Consider the following 20,292-nt stretch of genomic DNA (forward strand, 5'->3'; position numbering starts at 1 on the left):
CGGGAGACCATCCCAAAAATTGTGAGGCGTATGAAGATAAATTCTCGCACGTTTTTTGAGAAAGGCCGATAAGCATGCTGTCAAAATTCACTTTGAGAGAAAATTCCGGATCCGGACAAACCGTAACTCGCCGAGAATATGGATGTTAACATTTTATGAAAGAGAAAAGTTTTCTCTTTCGTCTATTGCTGCGATTAGTGGTTTGTCCAGAATTTTCTCTCAAAGTGAATTTTGACAATATGCTATGACATTAAATTTCTCAATTGCACAAACACAAATGATATCTGCACAAAATGCTCACGTCTATATTTTTACTTATTCATTCTTCTCTTCAAAGAACTCAAAACTCCCATGTGCTATGGGAATCCCTATACACATTGGACAATTATGCTTCTAGCAGCAGTATAGGTCTTAAAGGTTTTGAGATAATGCGCCTTCAATTGTTGATTTTCATTCATAACTCACTTAAATTCAGTCCAATAGTATGTGAAATTGAATGCGATGATTTGAAACGTATTTTTTATTCGAATGTTTACGCAGTTTTTCCACAGATTTTTGTTCTAGCATATGTCTGTTTTTTTATATTCGAAAAAAGGGCACTTTCCACGACGTTTGGCAACGCGGTACAAGTTTTTTGAATGACTGTTTATAAGCAAATTGTAGCCCATGTTCACGATTTTGCCAATTGATAAATTTTTCCAAAGCGGGCTATCAATGACAAGGCTAGTACGTATACCGAAAGAAAGCCAGCTATTTTTTTTTTAAACTGGTCCGATGTGTATCCAAGCAAGTGGGGGTGTAGAGTTGATCAATAAAGTAGTAGATCTGATAAGTTGTTTATAGAGACTGGTACAACATTGTAAATGACATGACACGATTACAAATCTAACAATACGGTAAATGATTATACAATCAAGAAGAGTCATTTCTGTTTACTTAAATTGATTTATTCGTTTAGTATTAGTTTTAACCATTAATATCAATTTATTATTTACTTACAAACTAAAAGTATTCACAATGTTGGATGATATTGTAGCAAACACCTATCATATCACATCAGTAAATCTCTTGAACAAAATAAGGGAGAAAAGACTATGGACATTGATTATATGTAGTTCACTAAAGGCGTTGGTAGGGACATACAAAATCCTTATTTATTTGGACGAGGTGGTTTGGCTTTTACAAACTTTTTTTCTCACACGATTACAACTTATTTGGAAATAATGTCTAAAAACATTTCAACGATTTTGATAACAGTTTTAGTCAAAAAAGGAACTAAACATGCAGTTTATAGCATTTAATAGGTAAATTTCTCACAGTGAAAGAGAAGTTTTATCATTAGTTTATTAATATTCATTGCAATGGACACTACATTCCAAGAACGCGTAAAGCTTAACATTTCCAAACGGAGCACTTATGATGCCGCTGTGAACGACTGCCACTTAGTAGTCCAAAGCCCATTCGTTCTCGGTTAGGAAGGCATCAACGACCTCCTTCATGGAATAATTCGAAATCAGTTGGTCTTGTGTCAGCTTCACTCTAGTTACAGGATCAAAATGTCCAACACGTTGCAAATGTTCTTCGATATCCTTGCGTTCATAGGTCATACCGGATGGCGTGATGACGGGATCTACCAGTAGTTCGAAACTGATCTTACCGCACAAATAATCAGGTACTTCTCGTTTCTGGAAACAAACCCAAAACTGGCACTTAGAAGAGTTGACAGATATATGATCAGCAGAAACTTACCCTTCGCCTTTCGTCCACCTTTGCAAAAATGTTGTTCAATTCAGTTATGTGGTTCTCCTGATACAGGAATGAGAGGTAACAATATATTAAATTTAGTGTACACATCGTTTGAGCAAGCTTGAAACTTACACTTTCTCGTTCAAATTCCATAGTTTTTTCTCTCGCTGTATCCTCGTTGAGTGTATCATCTAATTTCAGTTTAGCTATTCTGTTTTCCATATCCTCATTAATGAGTCTAACAATATAATAAGAAAAACCATTGTACTTACATACTTATATTTTCGATGCGCAAGGATTTGTTATCGTTATCGCATTTTTGTTCAATTCTTACAAACAACATAATTTATCTAGTACATTATGGGTCTCGTAATACTAGCAATTAACCCAAAACATCATGCAAAGACCTCACCTGTTCAGGTAGCTCTGCAGTTCAATCTCCTGGCAGATTCGTTTCTCTTCCTGAATGTTCCAACGCTTTTTTCGCGCGAGCCGCAGCTGTGATGCAATATCGTCCCCGAAGTTAAGCTTCTGTTCCTTGGCTAAGTCATGTGCTCGCATTAGGTGTTTGATTGCTTCATCGTACGATTCTAGCTCCATTAGACTGAGACCGAGGAAAAAATGACCCTTTACCAGGTTGGGATCCATATCCAGAGCTCGTCGACAGTCCGGACAGGAGGATTCCCATCGTTTCATTTTGATATGACAGAGGGCCCTGTTTGTAAAATATGTGGCATTGGTCGGATTTTTTATCTGGAAGCAGGAACGAAAGAATATAGGTGACCAGGGAGTTTACACATAATTGTAATTCTACTGTGAAATTCAGAACATCTTTCTAGTCTTGATGTAGTCAACCAACAGTTGGCATTCGATTCTATAACCTGTCTTCGACAAGCAATCCCCTGCTCGAATAGAATGAGAGTGGTGAACGTATTTTGAAGCCGTGATATCTCGCACACGCTTTTGCCTAAGTGACTTTCGCCGCTATTAAACAATAGTCTGTGCGAGTCTGCAATGAGAGCATTGTACCTTTTTATTCTTTGACGCAAAAGATAAGTATCCGTATTCCTTATATCATCTAGCAGTCTACTTCTCCTGCTATCTGATATTTGTTGCTTGCACGGTGTATTGAACCCTTAAAGGGGTGCTCCAAGACGGGACTCAAACGAGTGATCCTCCTGATTCCATCATGGATGGCGATAATTAAACTTGTCCCTTGTGTGGAGAGCTATAACCTGATAACTCAATTGGGCCATGGGTAATATAAAACGTTCGATATAATTCAAATCTCTCGGGACCTAATGGTGTATTATTCGGTCGAGACCGATATCTGCAAGATAATGCCTAGTCACTTGCACATTGTGGTTAGTAGCTTAAAGCAAGAAAAGGCGACGGCATAAGAGAATAGGTCAAGTCAAACTTCATGCAACCTTCGCTGGCGCAGCTCTACCTAGCCACATCACGATGCAAAGGCGGGGAGAATTTAAGGCGCTCCCTTAAGGAACGCTCAAAGTGTTCTTTTGTAGGAATATGGAAGAGTGCTTCGTCATCTGTTCTTTTAGAAAATTTCTAGGAACAAGCCTTATCATCAAACTGATCACTGTTCTACAGTGGAATTACAGAAGTATCCTCCCGAAAATCGATTCTCTCGATTCGATAATTTGAGATGTGGCGCATTTGCATATGTAAAACATGACATCCCTGAAACAGATCTCAATTTTCTCTATTTTATTACCACTTACTCACTCGTTTGGAGCGAGATGATTCTTACGGGGAGCATTTTTAGAGCTACAAAAGAGCTGACAATTTAATTAAATTGAGGACGTCTGGCATTGAAGTTGTCGCCTCTCAAGTTTAAAATAAACTCGAATGAATGAATGTATTTTGCATAGTTTTATCTCCACCACATCGCTTCAGTTGAATCGCTTGCGAAAGGTAATTCCTGATTTCCCACGCCCCCCTGATTGATCAGTGTTTATATTACATTTTTTCATTTCGATTTCTTAACAATAATTTATTGTGCACGCGCTTATCTTGACTAATAATATTTTTTTTTGTGCAGAACACGCTTATCTTGACTAATACAATAATACAACCGAAGTTGTATAACATTCCACTGACACAAACTGAATGAGCGAGAATTTCACTTAGATAGGACGCCGATCAAAAATTGAGCAGAATAAGCACATCAGTCGTAGAGATTTTTTTTTTCAAAGAATTTGGAAGTATGTATGACATTTATCAATAAAATCCAAAAATTGAATCTCAGACAATCTTTCGAAAGTGACGTAGTAATCAGAAATTTCGCACCTTATTTCACGCAAAGCTATCATTCAATATGGATATCTCGACCAATCCTCAAATAAGCTCAGCATTGTGATATCCTATCCAAGGAGTTTTTATTCTCAGGTGATACGATCCTCAAAAACACTGATCAGCCATGTTGGTTTTAGAAACGACAGCTAACAACATTGTTTACTAGTTCTCTCCATATGTTTGCTTTGATTTCAGAGGGTAAACAAAGTTGTTCGCTGTCATTTTTCTTCCCCGCAGTCTGCTGCATGCTTACCTCACTCCTCGCCTAGTTACAGCCGAAGACGAATCACCTTAGAACTCTAAGCACCTTGATCCTATCTACAGAAAGCAAACAACATTTTTGACGGCAAGTGCTTTAGAAAGGACTACCATGTGTTACCCGACATGCGGCTACAATGAAAAGGGGTTTATGTGTGTGTTGTTTTAGCAAGTAAGAAATTATATTTAAATTTTGTTTGTTACCGGCTCTCGTAGGTTATTGTATGTAGTTTATTTCCATTATAAATATGTATTATTATTTTGTGATTTTTTTGTATTAACATAGGTTAAGTACACTTAAATAGTTTCAACCGATAAATAAGCTACGACAATTTGCGAGAAAAAAAATGTAACTGTTATTGTTTAGGGAATTGCGGATCCCTGCCAAAATATCTCGAGGCTAAAAGAGGCCTTTTGTGCCCACCCCGGAACGTCCAGACCAGGTGTTGGGGTTTTGCGCGATTCCCCATATGGGATCGCGATTCCCCTCTCGAGCAATAAGCAGCCGTAATCCCTAAACGATATCAAAATAAATAAGAAAAAAAAATCATATGTACCGGAAAAACCGCAACGGCAAAGGACGGCAAAATAGACCGCACTAAAAAAACGATCATTTAAACCCAACCCTAACCCTGTCGATAAAACTTTTTATGGCAGAGCATTTCGTCGACGCAGAACCACAGTATCCGGCTACTAAGTGGGAGAGAGAGAGAAAATAGGAGAGAATGAAAGATGGGAAGAAGGTGATGTTGAGAGAGATGAGGATAAAGGAGGAAAATTGAAGGCAGTCGATAAGGAGTGATCAAAGCGAACGGAGTTAAAATTAGCAGAAAATAAAGTGTTGAAAGTTAGCCGATCGAAAAAGCGAAGAAGTTAGAAGCTAAATTTGGAAACGTGAAAGGACAGTTGGAAAATAAGCGTCTACAATAATCGGAGGCGATCGTCATAGTCCTCGGCGAGAAATACACAGGCCCGAAGGATAGTCCCGTATCGAAGCACGTTGGTGATCCGGATTAACTCGATCCTCGAATTCATTTCCACGTGCCATCATCAAAATTTCACCACGGACGTCTTACGGATCTTTGGTTCCAGTCCACAAACCGCCGGATTGGTATACCAGGAGCATTCGACACCGATCCTTCCCTCGTCGAGTTACTAAGAACTCCACTGTTCCAGTGCCAACCGCGAAGCACGACGACGAAACGACTTTCACTCCCGTCGTTGTCTTAGGAAGAGTCGTGGCCTTTAACTTCGTCCAGCACCGCTAGACGGCGGATACTAAATCGTGGGTAAGTCGCTCGAAGTGCGACACAGGTACGTGACCATCTTTACTCTCTCTCCCTCTCCTTCTGTACCCGAGGATCATCGATGGGCCCCACCGATCGACGATCAGCGCTGCACCTTAATCTGTACAGATTCGAAATAAACATGATTGTAATCGTATTTTCTATTTAATTTCATGAATGAGAGCCCGGTCACTCCTAAATTCCTCTTCGTTGAAACTACAGAACAAACGGGTAAGTGTCGTGGTAGCTTAAGTCCTCCCCAGGTCGGATGCCGACCCTGAGAAATAAATAAGTTGAGCTAGCTGGGTCGTGTATCTCATAGATACTTTCAATTGGCGATCCTCGTAAAATAGAAATATTCCAATCATCTATTGGAATATTTCACCCGTAGTGGGGGAGACTCGAGATCAAATCGTCACTTGTCTCGATCATTTGCTTCATATTGCCTTTCGACAAACTAGCGTGGTTTCAGAACATAGAATCTGTTACTCGATACTCAATCGCGATCACGTTGTTCGGGGGGAACGAAACGAGGTTTGATAGTGTTCGATCGGTAACTCGCCTCTCTTGAGCTCTAATTGTTCGTAGGTAGAAAATAACCAATACTTTTCAGATTTGCGGGTGAAGGGATAAAATAATGCAAGCCGATAGGATGTTCACTTTAGGGAACTTGAGAAAAAAGTACTTAGATTTGCGAGTAGATTTTCTTGACACAGACGAGTTGGATGGCGAACTGGCCATGAGAGGAATTACTCTTTCGGGAGAGCAGACGACGTCCCGACGGCGTCGAATGTTGCGTGAAGCTATGAAACAGGAAAAAGAGCATGGAACGATAGCTGCATTACTTCAACAACCGGAGCAAGAGTTAGAGATATGTCAGGCTAAAATCGATTCGTTTGAATTATCATCCATTACAAGTGCTCAGATCGCTCCAAAGAACCATTCCTTGCTTTTACATGTAGCTAATCGATTGTTGTTAGTATGTGAGTCGTCGGACGGTTCAGTGCGTAAAAGGGCCGAGGATTTATTGTTGAGGGTGATCGAACATCTTAACCGCCATTTTGGACAGATAAATGTAGAGACTGTTACTACGAGTACAGTTGAATCGTCTACTCAGACAGTAACCAGTGTTAGCCAGTCGACTGTCCCGTCGGTAGAACTGGAGGTGGTGGAATGTTTTAAGCGTTTGGGTTTTATGAGCGGAATAATCGCTTCTGCCGAATCAACCCAAATACGTGATTCATTACTTAGTCTTGAAAAGGAGGTTGAAATGTTGAGGAGATTTCGTAGTGAACGTGAATTAAATGTTTCAAATGATATTCCAAATCTGGTCAGCCAGAACAGCGGTCCGATGAGCACCCAGACTAGTTTACCAAGTTCCATTGCATATCAGCCCCTTTCGCTTAGTACTAATAGTACAGCACTCTATACAGGTACGATACCTAAGATAGATCCTTCGTCGGAGTCGAATACAATGGTCATTAACCAGTACCCTAGGCCGATTGTGACGCCCATTATTCAATCAAGCTCAAACTTTCATCTGAGCCCCACCAGTACGTTGACGCCAATTCCGTCTTCACTAGCGGAGCCGTCATCGATTTCCATAATGAACTCAAAGCCGAATTTCACATCTTGTAACCAATTCGGTTCAGATATATTTCCAGATCAACGGTATTTTAACCCGTCATCCGTAGCATCGTCACTGGCGAACCCGCCACCGATTGCAGGTATCAACTCAGTATTACACACTTCGTCATATTATGTTCTCCCTTCCACACAAGCCTATCACCAATATTCCGCACCGATGCCTGTTTCGACCATGTTGGCACACGGAGTCAATTCCGTAACAAATCCTTCAGCAGATTATTTAGTTCCGACCATCAAGCAGGTTCAACAAAATTCAGCGTCACTACCTTTTCCGAATCCATCAACATCTTCACACCTCCCGACTAGCGAACATTTGCCACCCCATCCTCCACTAGATTACCAGTCGATACCTCAGACTAGATTGCAGGCCTCATCTGTACAGCCTCGATCAGCTCCAATGTCCCATCGAACGTTACCAGTTTCGCAATGGAACATTGAAAAATATTCGGGAACAGATCAGGGGATGAAGCTTAATGAGTTCATCGCCCTAGTAGAGCAGTTGTCTATTTCAGAAAGAGTGTCTGAAGACGAACTTTTTGATTCTGCTTTCCACCTTTTTAAGGGTCCAGCAGCGAATTGGTACATGTCAATGCGCTCTGGCTATAGGTTGTTCAACTGGCCTCACTTGGTTCACGAGCTCAGGAAAGCATTTGTTCACCCAGAGCTGGACACGCTAGTGAGATCTAGAATATACCAGAGACGTCAACAGCGAAATGAAACGTTTCAAGAATATTTTTTTGACATGGAAAAAATGTTTAGGTCCATGATTAATCAGATGGATGATAGGGAAAAATTAGACGTTTTAAAACGAAATTTGCGATCTGATTACAAAAAAAGCCTTGCTGTGGAAACCAGTAGCGGATCTTCCACAGCTAATCGAGGCCGGTCACCTGATCGATGCATCGAATTTTTCAATGTATCAAAAGGTTTTCGGACTGGAGAAATCAGTCAACGTGGTTGAACAAAGAAACCCGCCTAATTCTAGTTCGGGGAATCAACAGCGACAGAACCAAAATCGAAATAATGGAGGAAAACCTCTTAAGCCTAAGGTCGAACAATTTGAAAACACTCAGTCATCAGGCAAAGCGAACGAGGTTGGGAAGAAATATTCAGACTCCAAAAGACCTGGCGCGGAGAACCCCCAAGAGGGACCTTCTAAGCCTCCAAGAACAATAGCTTATTTGGTTGCGGGTTTCAACCCGCCTCCAGCCAATGTATGTTTAAATTGTCGTCAACCCTATCATCAAGTCGAACAGTGTCGATCGTTGAAAGGGCTTATCTGCTATGTTTGTGGGTTTAAAGGGTTCGATACCCAACACTGTCCCTATTGCAAAAAAAACGGCCAACAGATGACCGAAAGTCGCCGGTCGTCCGAGAAGACAGCGTAAACGAATCATCTATCGACTCAGAGTCAGATTCAGTTGAATCTGAACTATACCTTGATCATTCACCGCAAATTCTTCATATAACACTTCCCAACTTTAATGATAATCGCCCATATGCGTGGGTTCAAATTCACCAGTTCCGAATCAAAGGACTGCTGGATTCAGGCAGCAACCGCACTCTCATCAGCAACAGCTTATTCATTCGGCTACGCAGTTTCGTCTTGAAGCCCCTGCGGGAGGCGTTAGAATTACGATCCGCTGACGGAGGTCGTTTGAATATTCTAGGTGAAATATATATCCCATTCCAGTTCAATGGCAATACTAAAATAGTACCGAGTTTAGTAGTGGACGATCTTCTCATAGAATGTTTATTAGGGATGAATTTTTGGTCCCGTTTTAATATTTATCCGCAGGTACAGCAATGTGCACTCACCCAGACTGATGAAATGAAACATTTCGAACGAGAGCCACCCAGCATTCTCTCTCCGAGCGAGACAGTGGCCCTCGATCAGGTCAAGCAAATGTTCAAGGTCGCGGAGCCTGATTGCTTACCAACAACGCACCTGATCGAACATTCGATCGAAATTCTCACGGAATGGAAATTAACTCCCCCCATTCGTCAATACCCATATACAATGTCACCAAAAGTTCGCGAAAAAGTTGCCGAAGAACTTGACCGAATGCTAAAAATAGGAATACTCGAGCGGTGCTCATCGGACTGGTCACTAAATGTGGTACCTGTTATAAAACCCTCAGGAAAAGTCCGACTGTGCCTAGATGCTCGTAAAATTAACGAACGCACCGTCAAGGACGCCTACCCCTTGCCCCACCCCGGCCGAATTTTGGGCCAACTTCCAAAAGCACGCTATTTGAGCACTATCGACCTGTCGGAAGCCTTTCTCCAAATACCGTTGGAGAAAAAGTCAAGACGATACACTGCCTTCAGCATCCAGGGCAAGGGGATGTTCCAATTCACCCGGTTACCCTTCGGTCTTGTCAACAGCCCTGCTACCCTCTCTCGGCTAATGGACCAGGTACTAGGGCACGGTGAATTGGAACCGAACGTATTCGTCTATCTAGATGACATTGTCATAGTTAGCGAATCGTTCGAGGAACATTTGCGGTTGCTTCGTGAGGTAGCGCGGCGTCTGACTGATGCTAACCTTTCCATAAATCTGGAAAAGTCACGATTTGGAGTCGATGAGTTGCCATTCCTGGGATGTTTGCTTTCCACCGAAGGGCTTCGAGCAAATCCGGAGAAAGTTCGTGCTATAGTCGAGTACGAACGCCCTAACACGGTGACAAAGTTACGTAGGTTCCTGGGAATGGCCAACTACTACCGCCGATTCATCGACGATTTCAGTGGTACTACGGCTCCACTCACTGATCTATTGAAAACCAAAGCAAAAATACTTGGGTGGAATGAGCAGGCCGAGGAGTCATTTTGCTCCATAAAGGAAAAACTCATTACCTCCCCTATCCTCGTGAGTCCGGACTTTACAAAAGAATTCACTATTCAAACTGACGCTAGTGATGTGGCCGTCGCCGGTATACTCACCCAAGACCAGGATGGTCATGAGAGAGTCATAGCCTATTACTCACACAAACTGACAACCCCACAAAGGAATTATCACGCGTGTGAGAAAGAAGCTCTGGCCGCTCTCATGTCCATCGAGGCCTTCAGGGGTTATATCGAAGGCTCACACTTTACACTGGTTACAGATTTCTCCGCGCTAACTCACATACTGCGAACCAAATGGAAAACTTCATCTCGCTGCAGCCGATGGAGTCTAACCTTACAGCATTTTGACATGTCGATTGTCCATCGGAAGGGTAAGGACAACTTGGTCCCGGACGCCTTGTCCCGGTGTGTTGCTGTGGTGTCCACCCGTTCTTCCTCGATCTGGTATGATGACCTAAAACAGAAAGTTCTTAAGCAACCGGATGAATATGCCGACTTTCAAACGGTTGATGGCGCCCTATATACATTTATTTCCACCCCAAACCACCCCTTTGATCGAAGATTTGAGTGGAAATTGGTTGTCCCACCAGACAGGGAAAACATTCTAATTGAGTGCCACGATAACTCGATGCACATGGGAAACGATAAGACGCTAGCTCGTATTCGTTTAAAATACTATTGGCCCCGTATGGTCAGTGACGTTAAAGAATACGTCAAAAATTGTGCAATTTGCAAAGAAGTCAAAGCCGCTAATGTGGCAGTAATTCCACCCATGGGTGAGCAACGTGTCACCACCCACCCTTAGCAAATTATTGCCGCGGACTATATAGGCCCGCTCCCGAGAAGCAAAAAGGGGAACCAGCATGTGCTAGTTGTGCTCGATTTATTCAGCAAGTGGGTGATGCTTACCCCTGTGCGCAGAATTGACAGTAGCTCGCTGTGCAACATGCTGAAAACTCACTGGTTCCTACGATTTTCCACACCAGAGGCAATCATTACTGACAATGCTTCTGTCTTTCTATCTCGCGAATTTAAAACCCTACTTGAACGTTTCAACGTGCGACATTGGTTAAATTCCAAATACCACTCGCAAGCTAACCCTGTCGAGAGGGTTAATCGTACAATTAATGCGGCCATACGTACCTACGTCCGAGAGGATCAGAAGTGCTGGGACTGCCAAATTTCGGAAATAGAAACGGTACTAAACACTTCAGTTCACTCAGCCACTGAATTTACCCCCTTTTTTATTATCCATGGTCATGAAGCCTTCGCAAAGGGTACTGACCATAAGTGGTTCTCGAAGGAAGGTGAGCCAACTCTAGAGCAAAGAGTTGAGGCAAAACAAAGCTTGTTCCCAGGCATTTACGATGTAGTGCAAACAAACTTAAAGAAAGCGCACGAATCAGGAAAGGCGCGGTATAACCTTCGCCATAGGCAACCGGCAAACCCGTTTCAGGTCGGACAACACGTCTATCGCCGAAACATGAAGCAGTCTAACGCTGCTGAGCAATATAATGCCAAATATGGGCCAATGTACCTTCCAGCTAAAATTAAAACTAAAATCGGTACCTCTTCTTATGAACTAGAGGATACCTCGGGCAAAAACCTGGGAGTGTGGCCTGCCGCCCATCTCAAACCAGGATGATTAATTCGGAACACACACAAATTTTTCACACAGGATGGTTCACAGACCATTGCTAGTCAATCGACACTTCTCTTTCTCGGGGCTCGCGATCTGTATCAGGAACAGAAACAACAAAGCAAAAGCTAGGGTTAGCGTCACAGATACTATCATCCCCCTTTGACATCCTCCGATGTGGAACAACCATGCCGCCCAGCTGACCCCTCAACGAGGCCATTAGTATCTCTTAGCATCCTAGATATTAATTCGTAAACCACTATTTTTAACTAAATTTTGCCATGAAAAATTAATACTCTGGCAGTCCACAATTTACCAGTCCCGAAACCAAAACCTTGCTGACAGCTGTCATTTGAGTTATTCGGTTCGTTTCATTTGGAAGTGCCACCTAGATTCAAAACTGGCTTACGTCTCTCAACCATAATTAAGAGGTTGGTCGATAAAATAGATACGTTGGGCTCAACATTTGAATTTGTAATTCGAATAGTTTGTAGATTCCGATTAATTTCAAAAAGAAAGTTTACTGCGATTCAACGCTGGAATGATGAGACACGAAGATTGTTTTCTTGGAGACCGGAGTCCGTACGACGCTGATGGTCAGTAGCAGGGCCTTCTCCGATTAGAAGTTACCCTGAAAACTGCGCGGAGTTGAAGGAATTCAATGATGAAGCCTTATGACCCGAAAACAACCGGTCTTTTCATTTTCATGCTCAGTAATCCAAAAAAAATAATTTATATATAAAAAGGGATACATTACCTTGCAGACCGACGTTGTACCAGGATTTAAGGGCAGGGAACCGATTTGGCCTTAATCCAAAGTAGAGGTAAATAGTTGTTTAAAAAAATAGAGAGAGAATGAATGTAGCGGAATGGATGGGAGTATGAATGTGAATATGGAGGACGCGTCCATTGAGTGGCAGAATGAGTGTAGATGAATGAATTGGTATAGGTTAATATGATAGGTCTTTCCTGTAAAAAAAGATAGGAGAATAAATAATAGAATATGGTGAGAAGTATACGGTTTTCTCCCAACTTTCAATAAAAGGGACATGGGTTCGCGAGTTATTGTCACGGGAACACAGTAAAAGCAGGTTAGGTTTCCCCCGGATGATAAATTACCTAAAATAATGTAGTTTCTCAATACTGTTGCTAGTTTGGAAGAGAGGTGTTTGAACGGATGGAATTGAGATACATGACGAAAAATTTAATTCTAAATTTTTCTACCCGACCCGAGGGAGAATTGTTACCCGACATTCGGCTACAATGAAAAGGGGTTTATGTGTGTGTTGTTTTAGCAAGTAAGAAATTATATTTAAATTTTGTTTGTTACCGGCTCTCGTAGGTTATTGTATGTAGTTTATTTCCATTATAAATATGTATTATTATTTTGTGATTTTTTTGTATTAACATAGGTTAAGTACACTTAAATAGTTTCAACCGATAAATAAGCTACGACAATTTGCGAGAAAAAAAATGTAACTGTTATTGTTTAGGGAATTGCGGATCCCTGCCAAAATATCTCGAGGTTAAAAGAGGCCTTTTGTGCCCACCCCGGAACGTCCAGACCAGGCGTTGGGGTTTTGCGCGATTCCCCATATGGGATCGCGATTCCCCTCTCGAGCAATAAGCAGCCGTAATCCCTAAACGATATCAAAATAAATAAGAAAAAAAAATCATATGTACCGGAAAAACCGCAACGGCAAAGGACGGCAAAATAGACCGCACTAAAAAAACGATCATTTAAACCCAACCCTAACCCTGTCGATAAAACTTTTTATGGCAGAGCATTTCGTCGACGCAGAACCACAGTATCCGGCTACTAAGTGGGAGAGAGAGAGAAAATAGGAGAGAATGAAAGATGGGAAGAAGGTGATGTTGAGAGAGATGAGGATAAAGGAGGAAAATTGAAGGCAGTCGATAAGGAGTGTTCAAAGCGAACGGAGTTAAAATTAGCAGAAAATAAAGTGTTGAAAGTTAGCCGATCGAAAAAGCGAAGAAGTTAGAAGCTAAATTTGGAAACGTGAAAGGACAGTTGGAAAATAAGCGTCTACAATAATCGGAGGCGATCGTCATAGTCCTCGGCGAGAAATACACAGGCCCGAAGGATAGTCCCGTATCGAAGCACGTTGGTGATCCGGATTAACTCGATCCTCGAATTCATTTCCACGTGCCATCATCAAAATTTCACCACGGACGTCTTACGGATCTTTGGTTCCAGTCCACAAACCGCCGGATTGGTATACCAGGAGCATTCGACACCGATCCTTCCCTCGTCGAGTTACTAAGAACTCCACTGTTCCAGTGCCAACCGCGAAGCACGACGACGAAACGACTTTCACCCCCGTCGTTGTCTTAGGAAGAGTCGTGGCCTTTAACTTCGTCCAGCACCGCTAGACGGCGGATACTAAATCGTGGGTAAGTCGCTCGAAGTGCGACACAGGTACGTGACCATCTTTACTCTCTCTCCCTCTCCTTCTGTACGCGAGGATCATCGCGGGGCCCCACCGATCGACGATCAGCGCTGCACCTTAATCTGTACAGATTCGAAATAAACATGATTGTAATCGTATTTTCTATTTAATTTCATGAATGAGAGCCCGGTCACTCCTAAATTCCTCTTCGTTGAAACTACAGAACAAACGGGTAAGTGTCGTGGTAGCTTAAATCCTCCCCAGGTCGGATGCCGACCCTGAGAAATAAATAAGTTGAGCTAGCTGGGTCGTGTATCTCATAGATACTTTCACATGTCTTAATTCCCGCCCACAAAGTAGAGATCGACGGCGTGATCACCGATTAATTTTAATTGCTATTTAAAATATACGGCTGAATTACTGCCCTGCCATTAGCTTGCATTTTACTGCTGTTGTCCATTCAAAATGCTGTTTACCAACAAAACCTTTTTGAATAGATTTTTTTAATGCTGATTAACAACAGGTAAGTATACACAATGCTAAGATACTGCAAGAAACATCTGAAATGCAAGTGTGTCTATTATGGGGAAAATAAACATGATCTATTACCATGTTCCGCGTACAGACAATACCCGGAGAATCCGAAGCGTTCCATTTAAAGATGCTTTAAGCACTTTTTTGAAGAAAAACTGAAGAGAGCTACACAATTCACCACGTTACTGCACCTAAAAACTGTAGGCAGATAAGATTCCTTAAAAAGGCTAAACATTTTCTCTTGATGTGCTACCAAATATACCAGATCGAAAAAAGCTGATGCAAACCATAAGCAAACCGCTTCTGATCTTAGTAACTCGAAGTCAAACAAGGGGTCCCTAGCGATTCCAGGAACACTAAAAATCTTAACTGACTCAACATTTCAACCAAAAATTCAACTTAGCACAGGACTGGGTGGGTGTATGTTGGACAGCTCACTTCTCGATCTTTGCCATAGCTGGTCTGTCCCATTTATGTTTTTATGAAATTGAGAAAACGAGCGATACAATTGGCAAGAATTTTCGCTATTTTTTCAATTTGAATTCTTTGTATACACTTCACACGTTTAAGAACAACAAAATTTATTGAGAGTAAATATGGATGGGACTGTGGTGCCGTAGCGCGATCTTCTTGCACCTTTGGTGGAGTCTCGGTTTTGTACCTCTTTGGTGTTAACGTTAGCTTCCGTTTTCAGTTCAACTTGTGAATAATAATTTAATGTGTACCTGAAAGTGGAACACTGATTTTACTATTCCAATTATTTTATAAAGTAGTTTAAGATTAGCAGCAAACCGCACGCTACAGGCCTGGATACAAATACCCGGCGCTCATACCTGCGAATGTTCAGAAGTGTACACGAAAATATCCTTCGCGTATGAGAAGTTTTTGTCTGTTGAGACGGCAGACAACCTTTAACTCGTTTGTGTCTAAAATGAACACCTTGATGAAAGCTAACAACTCGGATATTGGTGCCAGTACGTTGACGAGTTAACAGGAGAAATATCAATGAGCACTGTTTGGGTCCCTTTATGTATGCGAAACCTTAACAATAAAAACTAAAGTGGGGAATATTTGATTTTACCAAAAAGGTTTGTCCGAATCGTGCTCCGGACCTAGGTGATCTCATGATTGGAGGCAAGTGAAGGTCATCGCCATACTAAAAACTAGGAAATCCATATGCAATATTCCTCTCAAAGAAGAACATTGGTTTAAAACCACATTGGGCGTGAAGGACACAAAACCTAATTACATATGTCCAGGGGTTTGCATTTTGTTGACGGTAGTCTAAAACAATTTGAGAACACAGCAAACAACTCCGAACTTACTGACTCCCCAGGACTTATACGAAAATCAGCCTCCGATCACAACACGTCTTGACCGATTGCAAGGCTGTCCTGTATCCGGAAATTGTTCGAGCAAATGATCCTGTTTCGCGTGGACATTTGGATCGAAACAAATGCCTTTTCATAATTCGGTTTCGGAACGTACGATTGCTTTGCGTTGTACTCAATAGAAATTCAAATGGCCTGTGCTAGCGAATAGCAGATGACATCAGTATCGTTGAGTATTAGGGGACTTTTGATTTGGTTTTATCAATATTCTCACAAAAAACTTTTTGTTCAATTTGTTAAATATCTCGAGGTCTGAACAATTAGTTTCAATGACTTTTTCTGTATTTCTGGCCATACTACTACTACTGTTTTCTTAGTTTTAATTGTTCAAATTCAATAATCACTTTTGTTACTAAATGCCGAACTGAATTACTGATTCTTTTCTTCTGCCGCTATATGCATAACTCTAGAGAAAATTTTCAATAGGACGTAAGTAACATTGAGAGCCTCTCTTTGTTTACTTTCTCTTTTGTTTATTACGACGTCATTACAACACTTTGCACTAATTTGCCAGTACATATAGAAAGCCGACGGTTTTTACTAAAATATTATGCAAAGAATAGAGTAGTAAATGTTGAAATGGCCGAGCAATGAACAGAAGAGAAAGACCCCAAAGAGAATCTCTCATTGTTACTTACGTCCTATTCTAAATTTTCTCTAGAACTATTCTTTGTTCTATGGGATTCACTATACACAAGGGACAACCATGCGTATATCGACAACCTACTTCTAACAAAATTCATTTATTATCATTCCCTCTTGTAGGAGCTAGGAATAAGTTTTACACAGTTTTAATATCAGACAAAAGTTAACAAGAAAAACTAATAAATTAAGAGCGTATAGCCAAAGCAAACGTACCTTTCGCCTAGTTTAGTCTACACATACACAACCAGTTCAGGAAAGGATCCGGAAAATATTAGACAAGCCATTTGAAGAGTATTGAAATTACCAAATTATGTTATACATTCAATGATTATTAGAAATTCTCCAGAACGTTCATGGGGAGGACTATCAATAAAAGACTCATACAGTCGTGATTCGTTGGTTGGGCCACAGCCTATGTCCAACTAACGAATTTAATTCGCTAGTTGGACCGACTGACAAATGTCAAATGTAAAAGATGGTTAGATAGATTGTCAAAGTCAATTTGACATGAGATTTTGACGTTCAGATGCTTTTTAGTTGGACAATGGTCCAACTAGCGGAAGTCCAACTAAAAAGCGTCCAACCAGCGAATCACGACTGTATTGCCTCACTTTTCCCTAAATCAAAATGACCGCACGGTTGTATATCGGAATAGCAAGGGAATAGCAAACGATTTATCAATGGTTCACGTTTGACTCGTCTGACACCTGATGATATCGAGCGGTGACGTAAGGCATTACCCCCGTGTCACTTCCAAGTGGGCTCTAGTTTTCGTGCGGGAGCAAATGTGGGCGAGAATCGCTTCGTCCATTGACTTAAATGCACTTTCAAAGTAAAAGGGCAATAATTGAATTATATTTCGAGAAAAACAACGAGCCGTAACATTCACTGATTGTTTCGCACGGAAGAAGCCTGAGAGTTTAAGCGGGCAATTTAAATGCTTTGTCGGAAGCGGTACTTTCATGAATGCTCGTGTATTCTGCAAATTGCTGGTTTATATTGTTGACTGTAATACCAACCGCCACAGCGATTATAATATGTATTATATTCAGGGAGTCAAGCTCAATTTTCATCTTATTCCATTTCGAGTATAGTCGCTATATTAACCCTCTGCGAACCAAATCTCGTCGTTTGCGGGGCGAAGGAGAATCGTAAAATATTCAATATACGCGCCAAAAATTTGTTCGCCGAATGTAAGCAAAAGTTTACTGAATTTTCATCAGCTGAAAGTATCAGCAATACAAGATTTTTCGGCAATTTGAATTGAACCTGTTTGACAGTTTCGCTTTGCTGAAAATTCAGTAATTCAAATTGTCAAATTGACAGAGCGATTGCCGAATTCTCACTATTCCGGGCTGGATTGCTATGAGCCAAGTAATTGCGCTGTCAGTTTGACGATTTGAATTACTGAATTTTCAGCAAAGCGACTCTGTCAAACAGGTTCAATTCAAATTGCCGATTTTTGGGCATCTTGTATTGCTGAAACTTTAGCTGATAAAAATTCAGCAAAATTTTGCTGAAATCGACAACCAAATTTTGGTGTGCATGTTAGCGTAACCAATCCACATTGGACCCCTACATTAGGGTGGGGCGTTGTTATATGGAAAAACGTAATCATATCCACATCAACCGAGCACAGCACTTTTTTGGTACCTTTTGGGGTCCCAAACAACTGTGCAAAATTTGGGGTCGATTGGTGTTGACCCGGCGTGGCGCATTGCGTTTGAAATTTGTATGGAGATTAGTATGGGAAAACCTGCATTTTTGCATTTTTAACTCTATAGACTACAATTCTTCCTGTAGTATGCCAACAAATAGATAAAAGTAAAGTCCAGGATATGCTGAACAACTTTGCCGAAGGATGTATGGTGTTAGAATGTCTCTAAGCCAAGTTATAGCTGTTCAAAATTCGATACAACGAATTAAATGCCAAAGATCAGTTTTATTGCCAACACTGCGGGTGTACCAATGGTATTTCATATAGCATTCCAAAATAACATTATATATTTTATATTTACCACATTGGAATGTTTGGATGAATTATTCAAAAGCCTTAGCTCAATTTCATGAGCGCAGGTAGTTGAGCAATAGGGCGTAGTGAGGGGTGAGGGGGGGACTTTAATATGTAGAAATTCGAACTGAAATGTTGTCGAGTTGAAATGTTCAGACGAATTATTTCAAAACATTTACACAATGTCCTACGCATAATAGTAACGATGAAATAAAACATACTGCATCCTTTTGCCTTGACTTTTATCAATATTTTTTTGTGTTTTGATGTACAATTTTAGTTTATTTGTTTAATCTAGTGTGCCTTGTGCTTTATTATTGTATTCTTTTTTGTCTTTTTTGTCTTAATTGCGATGGATACTGATGATGTTATTTGCGTTGAATGTAAAAAAAGGGAGACTGACTCGAACAAACTGGTAACCTGCTTGTACTGCTTTAAAAGCGCTCATTACAAATGCCGCAATATCATTGGCAATGCCGTTCGTCGCGTAAAAGAAAATATGTACTTTTGCACACCCAACTGTTCGGACATTTATAAAAAGATTATTGAAATGAAGACTAACAAAAGTGATATTGTAGCCGCTCTCGGGTCAGAGCTGAAAATAACAGTCGCGAGTGCTGTGGCTTGTGAAATGCAGAACCTGAGGGCAGAATTTAGATCGATTACCTCTGCTATTGAAAATTCGCAAGATTTCCTATCTACGAAATTTGATTCAATTGTCTCAGACTTTCGAGATCTAAAATCTGAAAACGAGGCCCTAAAACAAGAGATAAGTTCCTTAAGAAAAAAACAATCTTGCCTTTATGAAAATGTAAACAAACTTGAGATGAACTTAGACAAAACTGTTCGGGATAACGTCTCAAACAATGCCATATTTCTGGGAGTCCCCTTCCTCTGTAATGAAAATACCGTTGAATTAGTCATCAAAATTGCTCATTGCATTGGTGCTAACCTAGACCGTTCCTCAGTGGTGTCTGCCGAAAGGTTGTCACCAGGTAAAAAAGCAACAAATAGTTTGGTTCCCATAAAAATGGTTTTCACAGATAGGACCGTGAAGGAGATTTTATTCACCAAAAAAAAGGAGTTTGGTAGACTGATCTCTACTTCGATCGACGATTCCCTGGTCATCAACGGCAAACCTACAAATGTTGCGATTCGCGATGAGTTAACCCCACTTTGCTTAGAACTATTGAACGAAATGCGCGAGCGTCAGGAGTTTCTCAACATTAAATATGTCTGGTCCGGTCGAGGAGTTGTTCTTGTTAAGAAAAATGAAAAAGCAAAACCTGAAATAATTAGAAACCGGAATGATCTAAACCGCATAACTAGCCTATATTCAAATGGTTCTTCTGACGCTGCAGACTCGCTACCTGCGAATATTTCTCCATCACCCAAAAGAAAACGAACAAACAATATCCCGAGGGAATAGTGCTTCTTGCTTTTATAACATTTTGCTCTTTTACATATAATTTACATTTCATTTCAATGGCTTATATAGAAAATTTCTTTCACGATGATATAGACAGTTATAATGCGAGTGTTTCAATGAATAATAGTAAAT

General features: G+C 40.9%; 1 protein-coding gene across 1 annotated transcript in view; it reads right to left on the reverse strand.

The window, feature by feature from the left end:
- Positions 1–1,132: 1,132 nt before the first annotated feature.
- The window catches only part of LOC131681357 (E3 ubiquitin-protein ligase CHIP), a 45,674-nt gene continuing 26,514 nt past the window's right edge, over positions 1,133–20,292 (reverse strand). Inside the window, exons 2-5 of the mRNA XM_058962112.1 lie at positions 2,159–2,499; positions 1,879–1,984; positions 1,750–1,806; positions 1,133–1,685 (exon numbers count right to left, since the gene is read on the reverse strand). Of these exons, the coding sequence (XP_058818095.1) occupies positions 1,443–1,685; positions 1,750–1,806; positions 1,879–1,984; positions 2,159–2,499 (747 nt within the window). The 3' untranslated portion in view covers positions 1,133–1,442. The remainder of the gene's footprint in view (positions 1,686–1,749; positions 1,807–1,878; positions 1,985–2,158; positions 2,500–20,292) is intronic.

Source organism: Topomyia yanbarensis, chromosome 2 (genome assembly GCF_030247195.1).
Source record: "Topomyia yanbarensis strain Yona2022 chromosome 2, ASM3024719v1, whole genome shotgun sequence".
Lineage (NCBI taxonomy): Eukaryota > Metazoa > Arthropoda > Insecta > Diptera > Culicidae > Topomyia > Topomyia yanbarensis.